General features: G+C 35.8%; 1 protein-coding gene across 4 annotated transcripts in view; it reads right to left on the bottom strand.

The window, feature by feature from the left end:
* Positions 1-460: 460 nt before the first annotated feature.
* The window catches only part of SMARCA1 (SWI/SNF related, matrix associated, actin dependent regulator of chromatin, subfamily a, member 1), a 36,274-nt gene continuing 22,814 nt past the window's right edge, over positions 461-13,920 (bottom strand). For 3 of the 4 annotated variants that reach the window (XM_055817964.1, XM_055817962.1, XM_055817965.1), the window contains 5 exons: positions 12,420-12,552; positions 11,383-11,501; positions 10,972-11,184; positions 5,634-5,744; positions 461-4,950 (listed from right to left, as the gene is read on the bottom strand). In XM_055817964.1, coding sequence (XP_055673939.1) covers positions 4,879-4,950; positions 5,634-5,744; positions 10,972-11,184; positions 11,383-11,501; positions 12,420-12,552 — 648 coding nt within the window. In that variant the 3' untranslated portion in view covers positions 461-4,878. The remainder of the gene's footprint in view (positions 4,951-5,633; positions 5,745-10,971; positions 11,185-11,382; positions 11,502-12,419; positions 12,553-13,920) is intronic. The other variant, XM_055817963.1, reaches the window with a different exon arrangement.

Genomic DNA, 13,920 nt, shown 5'->3' with positions numbered 1-13,920 from the left:
CCTTAGTGCTGCTAGACCACCACAGATGATGGAAGCAGGAACTAGCTATAGTTCATGCTCAGCCTGGCACTAAGCAAAGCTGCCTGGAAGAACTATAGTTCTTGTGGTGAACCCAACAATGGTTTAGCCTGCTACTGCGGACAAGGTGAGGTGATCCACCTCTCTATTCCCAGCTCCTTATTCCTGGTCTAGGTGCCCCACCTCGAAGAATGAGGTCTATCAAAAGTCATTATGAAGCAGACAGAATTGCTACCAGCCAACGCCAGGATAAACTGGTCTTCCAGAGCTCCTTACTGTCTCTCCCTTTTTTCTAGGGAGTCATCCTGAGAAAAAAAAAAAAAAAAAAGGGGCAAATGAGCATTCACTTAGGGCACACACCTCTACAAGCAGAATATCTAGCATGTCTACTAGTGATCAACAGCTGCAATGACAAAATTACTGGTCCTTACCACCCTTACCATCGACTTGAACTCCAAATTATTTTATTTTAGTAACACACCAGAGGTACGGAATAACAGAAAAACAGTAATATACTTTAATACATTATCAACATACATTGTATCATACCATACTAAGAGACAACACAGGCAAGGCTGTCACAAAAATACAGGCACTGATAGTATTTTATTTCACAGAAAATTAGGAAGTCTGAAAGCAGATGTGGAACAGCCACACACCCACACCCCTTACATTCAGCTACTGCAGCCTGAAGGTTATGAGAGGTACAAGAGCAATGAAAACAAATCAAACTATTTTGAACAGTATCCAACTGCTGGGGCCACCTGTACCGGAAGGATAACTACCAGAAGACATCAGGCTCATATTAATTTTTATTTTTGTATGTGTACAACTTAAGAAATTAATCTCAATTTGAAAAAGTTCAAAGTTATCGTTCAACAACACAATGTAGACATACCTTTGAGGCAGCAATTACTACTCCTGTTAAGGCTCTTACGAAAGGATGGATATCATGCAAATGCAATTAAAGAGTACATTACATTTCAAAATATGCAAAACAAGTTCAACTTTGACTCTTTCAGAAAAAGAACATATCAAACATTTTAACTGCAACCCACCAAAGCATTTACATACATGCTTAAAGCTAAGTACATGAACTAAACTTAAGTAAAACGTAACAACTCTAGCTATCTTACCCAGATCAAAACCACAGGCAGCGACCAGCCCCTTCCAACGCCGTAACTGCCCATGTCTGCACCAAGCGTGGCACTTTACATTCGCATAAACCGCTGCCGACTGCAGAATTCCGTATGCTTTTTCAACCTGTAAGGCCCACATTTTTCAGCTTTGGCATCAGTTTGTGACCACTGAAAGGACCTAATCCCTCCACTGAACCTGGGGAGGAGCACGTGCAGGGAGTGCCTGTACTGTAGCAGTGCACTGCAGGTGCTGCGCAATGGAAGTTGCTTCCATCAGGCATTTAGAAAGATTCTGACCACCCCTTGCTTACGGTCTCAAAGAGTGAAAGCTGGATTTTTCTCAAACCATAACCATCATTAGCACTGAATCAAACAAGCAATGCTAGCCTACCAAGAAAAAATTCTTACTTAATATTTTAGTATAGGAATGCTACTTGTGCAAACAGTATCTAAAGATGGTCCAGTATTACCAGCAGGGAGAAAGCATCATTCCTGCTCTATGTCATTATAATAAACTGAAGTTAAATATAATTCAGATGGTCAGCTGCGTGACTTTTTCATTGTCAGCATTAACATAACTCAAAAATAAAAGGACTGATAATTTGAAAGCGATGAAAAAGGACACAACTTTTGTGACCTCTCCCAGGGTGTCACATGCGCTGCCTGATGTGTGAAAGGTGCTAGGTGACTACTTTTTCTTTCTTCAAGCCTAATGCTAACACAATCAAACTTTTGTTGCCTACTCAAAAGGCGGCAATAAATTATTTTCAAAATGTTGTATCATATATAAATTTTTTGGCAACTATCAAATTGCCTAAACGCCCAGACTTTTCAGAAGTTTTGTATTATGTTACATTCAGTGTTTACAAATTTACAAAAAGTATTCCTCACCTAAGAAAACAGTAGTTATAAGTAGGAAGATTTCTTTATTTTAGTCCATCTAATTTTGAGTCACAGCAGCGTATCATTTAGATACTGCTAGGCACATTCTCTGTGTGTATCCACAACTACAAGAACGGAAAAAGGAGAAGAAAGATCCATTTTACTTTAATCCTGACCAGCAGCTGTTAGCAATTTTCTTTAGTTATCACTGTGGGACATGATGGATGGGAAGACTCAATATGCTGAGGAACTAGTATAGAGTGTACAAGTCCTCTCAAGGACTGTTGTTCAACAGCACATTTAGTTTAACTAGGAACTACAGACTGTAAGAGATAACAGATAGTTCCTGGGAGCATCTATCATTCTTCAGAGAAGCTGTCTGATCAAGAGGATAATACCTGGAAGAACAACTGCATGATCTTTTGCTATATAGCTAGTATATCATGGTGTTGAAGGAGGAGAAAAGTGAACATTAACTCAAGTGGTAACTCAAACCCAAGAAATCTGCATAAAAGAACATGTTGAGATATTTTAAGACTTTCTATACACTTTGCAGCAGAGAAACCAGATACACAAAAACATGCAAGTCAAACAAAGCTAATCTACAATAAACAAAACCAGAATACACTTATTTCAAGACTTAAAACATTAAAATATTCACCCAATGCTAAACAGGAGCAATGGAATAAGGTCTATACTTAGCCACGTTATTCAATAAAAATTCAATTGGCTCTTCCAGCCTTTATTTTCCTCTTGCTTTTACTTGGTTTTATAATTTTGGGCCATAAACTTAGTGAGTGACATGGGAGTCAAAAAGCAAATGTAAATAAGGCATCTTCCCCCTCTCTATTAATAGCGATGCTCCAGGGATTTGTGATTATATATGTATGTAGCTGCACAGCCTTTTTCCAGCCCATAATTACACAGAATGCCCTTCTCCCAAGGATAAAACGGGATAAATAAAAATATTCTTTGAAAAGACATCCTTCTTTTCTGAGCAGACCTATCCCATCTGGGTTGCATACTCATTTAAAAGCCTGCATTGGCACCAATGACTAACTTCCTGTCTGAAAGTTGTGCCCCATCGTTATTAGATGTAACTCTCAACTCAGATGAATCTCAACAGATGAATACCCTTTTTTACACTACAAATCTTACAAATAAAAGCCCAGTGAAGTAATTAATAACTTGGTCACCCCCCCCAAAAAAAAAAATCTCCATTCCAAAATACGAAACCAAATTATTAATCTTTCAAAATGCTCAACCCAAGCCATCACTTGCCATCACAACCATTTTGCCCCAAATCTTGAACACAGACTGTTATGAAAGGCTGGAAATTTTTCATCAAGCTTACGGAGATTAATCCCAGAAAGCTGCAAAGACATTCCAATATATTTTAAATGACATAAAAGAACATGGGCAGAACTCTCACCTAAGAGTCAGGAACTTTATAAAAAGGCCTGAATTTTACAACTACAGAAGAAGGTAGACAGTGCAAAGCATGAAATACAAAGAGTTTAAAGAGGTTTTTTCATCTCAAAACACCTCAAAAACCACAGAAGGAAGCAAACTGCACTAGAAGAAATTTACAAGTAGTCTTCAAGGGAAGTACCATGTAAAGCACACTGCATTAATTTAGACTTGACATTATGAGGGCATGTCTCACTGTAGCAAGGTCCATACTAAACACCAGATCAGAGACAGAAGATTAAAGTAAAACATGAGATGCCACAGTCACTGTTCTACTGATCCACCTCTACTGCAGAGACTCTAAGGTGAGCAGAAACTATGAACCTGCCTAATAAAGGCCATTCTTGCAAAGTCAAAAAAATCATACATCCAATACTTTCATCCCTTCACTAAAATAGAAATACTAAAAAGGAGCACTCCATAACATATCCCCATTGCTTCTGACTGACATGTTGAATCAAAGGCAAAAGCAGAAATTTAGCAGAGATAATTAGAGCAACAAAGATCTTTTAGCACAAGGCAGCATAGCTGAGCAGCCTCCAACCAGGAGATGAATTGTTTGTTACTTAAAAAAGAAGCTGTTAGGCGACTACTTCCATTTATTGGGCATAGAAAAGTTTTCATCTAGAAGTTAGTCTGAAAAACACATCACCCAGTGTTTAAGCATGTATGAAGCCCAGCAGAAACGAGTGATAAAAAAAAAAAAAAAAGTATTTGCTGGCTTTCCTTCCAAATATTTCAGAAAAAAACTTCAATTTAATGCTGACAGCAAAGAAGGATGTCAGTCTAATTAGATTTTTTTTTTTTTTTTGTTCTGTCATGCTCCTGATTCTGTTTAAGTACTCCTCTGGAAAAAAAAGTTCTGATCAATGATGAAGGCACAATTATACAAACCTTAACACATTCACTCTAAATGTAGCTATGCAAAAAAGGGAGAAAAGGTAGGGAAAACAAAGGTGAAGTATATTTCTCTTCAAATAATTAAGTCCGTTTATTTTCCAACAGCCATATAAATTTAAAATATGAAACAACAATAATACAGCTATAGAATCTAGGTTTTCTTTCAAAGCAGCAGCATATAAAACATATAAAAGCTAAAACCTCAGCACAAGCTTCAAAAAAACAAGGACTGAGTGAATTTTGCTGAAGACATGAAACTCACAAAACACAGTACACAAAAATACTGGAATGCAAAGATATAAAGCTACACATTTTAGGTAAAGAAAGACATTGTAAAGTATACAAAATTTGCAAAATTAAACCATGGGATTTGGGGGAGAGTACCATGAATACAAAGAAGTTGGCAATTAATACTTGTATATGGAGAGATGAAAGTGGCAGTTTTACATTTAGCATTCAGTTTTCAGGTTCACGACTTCACTTTCTTAGCATCTTTTTTTCCAGAGTTCTCAGTAGCCAAATCTGCTTTTCTCTTCTGGGACTAGAAAGGGGGGGGGAAAAAAATAATTTTACAAATTCTAGGAAATGGTAGCATTCTAAAGAAAAAAAAAATTAATACATGGCTGACTATTTAAAAAGAAAGTAAGCGACCTTAATGTGTTATATATTTAAATTCAGCTTTTTAGGATCTAATGGAAGGGCAAACAAAAATCCTAGATTTAGACACTTAATCCTGCTACCCTTTCTATCGTCTTGAAATCATTACACAGGCTCAATGCTACAGGTACCACACATACTATGAATTGGATTAAAAGATCAAGACCTTGACTTTTACACAATTCTGTTCTAAAGACGACAATTCTTCAAAAGAAAAGGAGTACTTCTTATCATTCTTCCAGGAACTACTGTGTAGGGGAGGAATAACAATATGAGATTAAATTAAAGCAAGCATATGATGCAGATATGTAGGTACAAAGAGGGCAGTGCTATGTTTTCTTAAAAAGTTTTCCTCTGCTACTTAAACAGAAGACTCAAATAAGAGCCCCAAAATATTATGAATTGGGAACACCTACTTAAAAACTAGGAGAGCTGTGAACAGAGAAATATTACAGTTTAATCTCTCAACTAATGGTTTATACTAAAACAATCAGAAGCTACAATTATCTTTTTCACTTTATAACAATATAATTGAATCTGTCCCACTAGAAGTGCTGTTAAACATACTGCTGTCACTTTTGCTCCTCTTTTCTTCTTTTCAGCTCGCTCTTTTTCCTCAATTTCCATATTTTCTTTTTCTATTAATGATATGAGAGTATTGCAGCGTCTCTGAAACTCCTAAGGGAACAGAAAACATCAAATCTGCTAAATAAATTATATATATTCTCTCATTTACATAAACCTGTTCAAAATTCTTGAATTCCAAAATACTTAATATTTTCCTAAAACATTCACTATTCCTGAACTAGTAAAATTAGCTTAGTTATTGTTCATCTGTCTTTACTTTTGTGCTACCTTTTTTTATAAAGAAAGGGAGATTTACTGAAATAGTCAAATTCCTAACAAGGAGTTTTCAGGATTGTCTGTATCTTCCAAATGGACACTCCAAAAGACTAATCTGATCTTCTATCTTTTTCAGATTCAGCAAGTTATAGCCTGCCAACATACCATGCCAGATTTTAGGAAAAGAGTTCTTCAAGTATACCTTTAAATCAGAGAAAAAAATAATCAAAGCTATCTTCAGCAATACTGTCCTGTGGCACACAGGCTGGTTTTTTTGTGACAAGACACTGCAGAGCTTTAAGCTGGTTAAAATCTATCCAGCCTTAAATCATGAACTCACTGTTGTATTTTTAGTTAAACAGCACCAAAAAGCTAGGAGGCCCTAAATGCTTTTAGCATCAAGACAACTTTCAAGCCATCTGAAAGTGATCAAGATTCAAGGCCATAATGTCATGTATACATTAAAAAAATATTTCCAGTACAACTCAAAGTATCTAAATGGCTGTTAATAACAGTTGGCTTGGTTAATAGAACTCATTTGACTTGGCCAGTTTCTTGTACCCCACCTCAAAAAAAAAAATCTCTGACCAAATATAAAACTACTCATTTTCATCATACTTGTTCCATATGTTCTATGTACTTTGAGAACAGCCATTCCATGAGTTTTTCTAACTGAAAGCAAGAAATTTTCTTTTGAGGGGGAAAAAAAAAAAAAAAAAAAAAAAAAAAAAAGAGAGAGACATGAAAATATGTCTTATCTCTATTAAACTCGATGAAGCAAGTTTTGAACCACAAGCTATCCTAGTATTGCATAGTAACATAAATCTTTACAACTAGTCTATTTGCAATGCAGTGAACAGGTGACCTTTTTGCCCAGGAATTAGTCTCTATTTTCTCAGCATCTGTAGCCTGTATATTGCCTCAGCCATCATGTCACATGATGGATAACGATGCAGCCTACACACTTTCTTGATCCTGAACGTTCTGAAACATTCAAGTATATGACTCATCTTTGAGACGTTAATACCCTCAAGTTTAACCACATTCCTTAAGTTCTATAGTTTCCACAGCTTCCTCTACAAAGGGTGCTCCATGGCCTTGCGTGAAGGTAGCGTAATTCAGAATAAACATAGAGAATCCTGCCTACCATGTGAAATGGGTCTTTTTTTTTTTAAACCAAAAAGAAAAAAAATCGGTACATTTTTCTTGACAGCTCTCTACTGGAAGTGTTCCAATCTCATGCGTGTAGTTTTGCAGAGTATTATCAGTCATTTCTACCACATCCATGTAAAAGTAACCCCACACACTCTGATTCAACCATAAATTAGGGCGCCATGCTTGCACCCTGGAATGCAATAGTCCTGCTGGACCTAAAATACTTTCACTTAAACCAATTAAAAAAACCAAATTCCACTCACACAATTTTTAGATAAACAGGTAGTAAGTCTGAGAAAACTCCAGTGCAAGCCATCCCAACCACATACTGTGTCCCTAAACACAGAACAAAAAAGTGTCTGCCCCAAAAACCTACACAATCAACAAACAAGAGCAGATAAAAAGTAAAAGACAGAAGTGGCAAGATAATTGTCAACGTCAGAAGCATTTTACATGATTTGCATTTGTGTGCATTGCACTCAAACTCTTAGGAACTGTAGGTGAAGACCAATGCCAAGCTGCTCTGTAACAATAATCAGACAGATCTTTTTTACTAAGAGAGAAGCTGGGTTCTGTTGAATCCAAGACAAGCAGTTAAGCAGAAAGGACTAAGAAATAACCTTGATCCATTTGCCTAAGGCACTGAGAAAAATCCTCTGCCTTCCTGGAGAAAGATGTTTGCATAAATACATACATTTATTAAAGGGTACAGGTTCATGGTTAGACTTCCCAGATGGACTACTACCCCTGAACATCTGCTGTGGACAGAGGATGGACTCAAAACCAATTTTCTCTGGAGAATCACAGAAGCAGTTGACAGTAAGATGTGACATGCACACAGGTTTCTTCTACACCTACCATCAGAAAGAATCTGCACGATAAATCCTGCTACTGAAATTTCAATATGGACTGATCCATTCCATTTTATACTAGAAAAATACAGTTAGAGTTTAAAATGCCTTGCACTTTAGAGATGAGATTTTATTCAGTGTGGCCTGATACTTTTCTCTTTAGGATGGAAAGAGATAAGATGTGCTTTGCTCACCCCTTCATAGCTATAAAGACCCGTATTGCAATAAATAAGATGGGAGCACTGAACCATCACCTTCTGCATGACTGAAGGCAGAGATGCTGACTTGGGAATGAAACTAGTCCTAAGATTTGTCAACAGGCCTGTATATTCCTGTATTTACAAAGGAGCCATTTGTCTTATACTAGCTAGGGTGTGTAGAAAGGTAAAAGAGAATATGCACAATTTACGACTTCAGAAGAGAGATACATGATTCACTACTGCCATGATATTTTGCATTCTCCCTGCATGGACAGAACTAAAAGAACAGTAACAACTAAGCTTAAAAAATGTAAGCCTCTGTGCCTAGTTAAAAAAAAAAAAAGCTACAATTTTAGGCACTCTCAATCTCTTTGAAAACTTACATTTTGGATAAACCATCTGGTTTTGGAATAAATAAGTGAAGCAGAATTATTGTTTTCCAAAGAGAAATCCTTCAAGAAGAAGAAACCGAAACAAGAAGATGGAAGGTAAATCAGCTATTTATATGGAATTCGAGAGACATCTAGTGGTTAGCAGAACACAAAGTCTTCTCAAAGAGCCTAGTCCTTTCCAGAATTATGCTGCCCTTTCTATCTTGTTCCACATCAGTTTGAATGATCACATGCGCATTTCACTATTCTAAGTTTTATCCACTTTCACTGAACTTACTGTTTACCCCTTATTAAACATTTTGATTTATACTTGGTTCATTACTCTTGGTGTCAAGTGACTTTCCAGCACATTTCTCCATAAAAACTACCAAGCTGGTGCAAAATGGACCCATAGAAATTAACACTTCCACAAACGTCAGGATATCTGAATACCTAAAATATATCAGTGACTGGTCACTATAAACTATTAAACCATACATATCATGACAGTTTAACACATTTAAGAAAATTAAATGCACATTGAAAGTGAAAGATTACTTTAGCTTTGTATTTTCATACTATTCTTTTTCAATTGTGTAATAGCAGAAAACCAAGAAATAAACAGATAGATTTTTTTAGAATGTAGGCCAGAAGATTGACTGTATTCCCAGTGCCTCAATTTCAGCATTAGACACCACAGAACGTATTTTCACATTTTAGCAAATGATTCCTATCCTCTTTGAAAAGAAAATTATGCTGAACATAAGGATTTGCACTAAGATTTCAACTGAGTATTTAACTCTACCCCTGACTTAACTATATGACAACGAATAGTAAATGTTGAGCTACATTTTTAATTTCTAGTACCCACTTCTATGATTTACTTAAACAGATTCCTCCAGAGAAAACTTTAAAGAAACTTCACAATAGACTAAATATTGGAGGTTTCTCTTTTATGGACATAATTTTTAAGTCCAGTATTTCTTCAAACAGACATTTTAGAAAGAAAAGCTTGTAATTCTTTTCAATTAAGGGTTAACAGCTGCACTATTCACAAACACTTTAATCGCTAAAATATCAAGTAGAAATTGTATTGCATAGTTATAAGTAGCACTAGGAAAAGCAAATATCCCCACCTGTTCAAATACACATTTTAAATATTTAATCTTATGTTTTATTTATTCTTAGTACGGTACCCAGAACTCTGAAAGAACATTTTATAAACAAATGCTGAGGCCAGGAAATGAAGGCAGTAAACAATAACACACAGTGGTTCCACAATTGCTAGGCTAATCTACTAAAAAAATCCAGATTTGTATATGAAATGACATTTAAGTTACAAGACTGCAGCATAACATTTAATTAGAAATTTTCTTTGAAGACAACAGGGAGAATCTATGACACCTGTATAAAGGACACTGTGCTCTACTCTCGTATCAGCCATGACCAACATGGTTTTGTATCCAACCAGACAAAAAAAAAAAAAAAACCAACACGTTCCAGCTCTCACTCATTGCAAGCGAGTAAGATGAAGTTATTTCCGGTATTATGAAAAAGTCTGGAAGTACATTTTCACTATGTAAGTATGTTCACATGGAAATGCACACCTGGGTTTTTTTAGAACTTACAAATTTTACTCCTAAGGAAAAGGAACTGAATCAGGGGAGATATCAGCAAAAATTCCAGGGCAGAGCTAACAGCTTTTTACCATCAAGAGAGTCCCATATTCAGAGATCGGTACCTACACAGCTTATTATTTGTAACTGCCAAAGCTTCTGTTAGTGTTATGACTTCCCACTTAATGATTAAAAAAAGAATGCCTCTGCTTTTCAAACAAAGGAGAGAAAAAAAATACAGCTAAAACTCAGAGTACTAGTTTACTTGCTATCAAACTTGTATTATATTCTCCAGGTATGAATAAAAGCTTCAGAAAAGTATAATTAAAAAAATTAAGTACTTCCATGTGACAATATTCACAACTACAACGTGCATTTTAAACCAACTGCTTTAATGATTCTTACATGGATCACTACATCTCTTCGTGCATTTAGAAATTAAGTTCCAATATTAAGAAAAGATCTTTTTTTCTAGTATACAACTCAGATGTTTTCAGTCTTTATATTGCCCAATAATTCTGAAAAGCAGTTGTATCTTAAGAGACTTTTTTTGGTAAAACTTTCAATTTGCAATAAAAGTAACAAGGGTATTTGTAAGGATAGTCTACCTCTACATTAATCCCTTTGGGTAACATGGGACTTCCGCTTGGCAGGTTTTCTAATCTGTTTCAATTTATTACGTTATTTGCTGTACTAAGGAAAAAGGTTATTTTATGAATGAGAAATGAGAATAAAAACTAAAGTTATTTTTTCAGCACTTGTTTCTTAGATTCCAGTATTCTGGCACAAATCCAAATTTTATGTGGCGGTGCTTAAAAAGGCAGAACAAGATACTTCACAATGACTTAGTCCATGTAACTGATACCTACCATTGCAGTTCTAGATTTGATAAACCAGTCAAATCTGAACTGAGGAGCATTGCGCACACACTGCCTTAGTTCCTCATACACATTTTCTTTGTCAAAGCCCATCTTGTGCAACATGCATATCAAAAACCTGTCTTCCTCTTCTGTGTAATTCTTTCCTTTGTTTGTTCCATACTGAATACGCAACTGGTGAAAAGGTGCTTTATACCTTGCAATCTGAATGCAGAACAAAAATAAGGGCTATTAAACATACAATCTTACATCAAGGACTTATTACATATTAGTGTACATTACCAATACATGATATCCTACATATGCTATATAAAAAGCTAGAACTCCCATCCCCAACTATTTCTTTTCTGAAGGAATTTGGAAGAAGTCTGCTGAAGAAAACAAAAACTCGGCAATAATTACTTTGGCATCGAGGGCTTTCTTGATACTGATCCTCCGCTGAATTCTTGCCTCTCCTCGTTCAATTTGAGCCATAATCCTCTCAATGTCCTGTAGTTCATTACAACGTTCCCAGAAAACAGCTAAAACCAAAAAACATAATTTGTAAAGTCAAGCCTTTTCCTCTACTCTTACTACTTCACTCAGCTGAGGAACCCCAGCAAAGAAAAAAAACTGCAGTTTGTGGTTCCATTAAGTCTTAAAAGATTTGCTAATACTCTTCCTTCTACTATGCTAGCCAAGAAATAAACTTGCATAGAACCTTTATTCAATGTTTTTAAAAGTTAACTATAAACAAAGGTTTAATAACAACTGTAGTTATGTAAAACTCTGAAAAAATTACTTTTGTAACAATGGTGAAACAGGTCAGAAGTGCTAGTCTAGCAGCGAAACATTCATATTTCAGCAGCTATCTCTAAGGTCAGAGACTACTTGGTCTGTTAAAAAAGCTAGTAATGTGTGGCTCCTCCAGTGACATCTTTTAGTCATCCCAAAGTTAGTTCAACATTTTGAAGGAAACTCTTGTGGAGCTTTTCCTTTTAAGCTACAGAAAGCACACTGCAAAGTTAAATTTTATGAAGGTGTTTAGTAAAATTAAATTCAAGGATGAAAGAGGAAGAATTCCGTGCAAATTAAGATGCAATGAGAAAATACAAGACACAAAGATACGGCATACTAGCCAAAATAGCACATATACTTACAGCATAAAGAATCATGTTGCCACTGTAAGGCAGCTTCACGATTCCACAAGACCATGTGTTCAACGTAAATTAACTCTGCCAAGTTGTAAATTTTTTTTATAAAGGCAGCTGAAAGTGTATTTATATGCTGCAAATTCAACCTTTTTAAAAGAAGTCTTCTGAAAAGAACCATCATGTGCTTTTTTAAAAAATTATTCTTATACACATCCAAATTCTGTATCTTGTAATTTTAAAAGAACACTTAGCAAAAATTACGGTGATACCACGTGATTAAGAAATATGCTTCAAAATACCACAAACCTGAATACTCAATGACCTCCTCAGGTGACTTTCCCTCCACCTCACGGGCAATATTGTCTATATCGTCACGACCATATTTCTCATTAGCTTTAATAAACTGATTAAAATCTCTTTTATTCCAGTTCGTAAAACCCTGTAAGTAGCAAGAGATCAAGAAGGCATTACTAGGTAGAAGGAAAACATTTTGCTAAACTTTGCAGAGGCATTGCCAATTGGAGCAAATGATACATACACAAGACAATGTCACATAATTACAGCGGTTAACGGTCTTTCAGGATTTCCGTAAGCTTGTATTATCCAGGCTTTATTACTGAATCATTAAAAGTCTAATGAGTTATTTTTGTGCATGACTCCACATGCATTAGTAAGAACTTTTTACTCTTCTTTCTTCTTAAAACTTTATGTGGTGTTTCTCCAAAGAAAACAAGCTCAATGGTAAGTCACTGCAATTTCATGTAAGCCACCCCTCAGCAGATACAAGCAACAGAAGTCTTAAGAGTAGAGGGGGCACCAATGCAAGTGTCATTACATGTTCTTAGAGTAGGACCAGTATCTAAAGCAAGAGCTCCTACTTCAGACATTTACAAACCTTGAACCAGACACCGGATGGAAGCGTAAGTAAGTATGTCAAGAAACGATCTCTAGTCCAAAAAGATGCAATCAAATGGAAACTCTATAGCGCTGTCAAACAAAATTTGTTGTTATGTACCAAAGAAATTAATCCAAAACTGAACAACAGTTAAGTGAGATACAATGCACAAAAAAATCATCCAAGAATGAGACATTACAGTTTAAAGAGAAGGAAAGAAGAAAACATCAAGAACACACAAGAAAAAAATCATATGCCTGAACAGCAATTTAGTGCATTGAGTTTCTTTCATCACAGACATAAATTTAAAAGGCACTCTTGTCAGTTCTCCAGCTAAGCTCAATTCCACAATTAGATAGCATCTTCCAAGAAGTCTAATATACACAATACAAATATTTCTTTTTAATCATTAACAACAGACTAACATGCATATCAGCACCAGCTTGAGTACTTCCTCTGCTACAAACAGGTGAAATTAATAGTCACATTGTGACCTTGCAAATTCCTTCTCAAAGTACACCACACCCAATTATTTTACACAAAAATTTCTGAATCCTGTTCATTTTTGAGGCATATCCCTCTTAAATAATTAGCTTCCAATAAGCCTACTCAGCAGGATAATAGTCCAAAAAGTCAAGAAACTAGCCAGTGACAGGGATTCAGTCCCAGTATAAAGGAACATGCCTAAGAACCCAACTAGGACAAAATGAAGGGATGCGACAGGTCTTACACTGTGTCAATAGCATATATGTTAATAGAGGCTTGTCCTCTCTATATACAAAGCCTTACTGATAAAACATGCAAGGCAGATGCATATACAAGAAACCTACTGACTGGATTCTGCATGTATTGCATCTACTACACAAGTCCTCGCCTCAGAAACATTGCAGACATTCAAGGGAATAGTAGGTG

The sequence above is a fragment of the Falco peregrinus genome, chromosome 13 (assembly GCF_023634155.1).
Source record: "Falco peregrinus isolate bFalPer1 chromosome 13, bFalPer1.pri, whole genome shotgun sequence".
NCBI classification, from domain to species: domain Eukaryota; kingdom Metazoa; phylum Chordata; class Aves; order Falconiformes; family Falconidae; genus Falco; species Falco peregrinus.
Note: the sequence above shows the minus strand (reverse complement) of the source record. Positions and strands in the feature narration are given on the sequence as shown.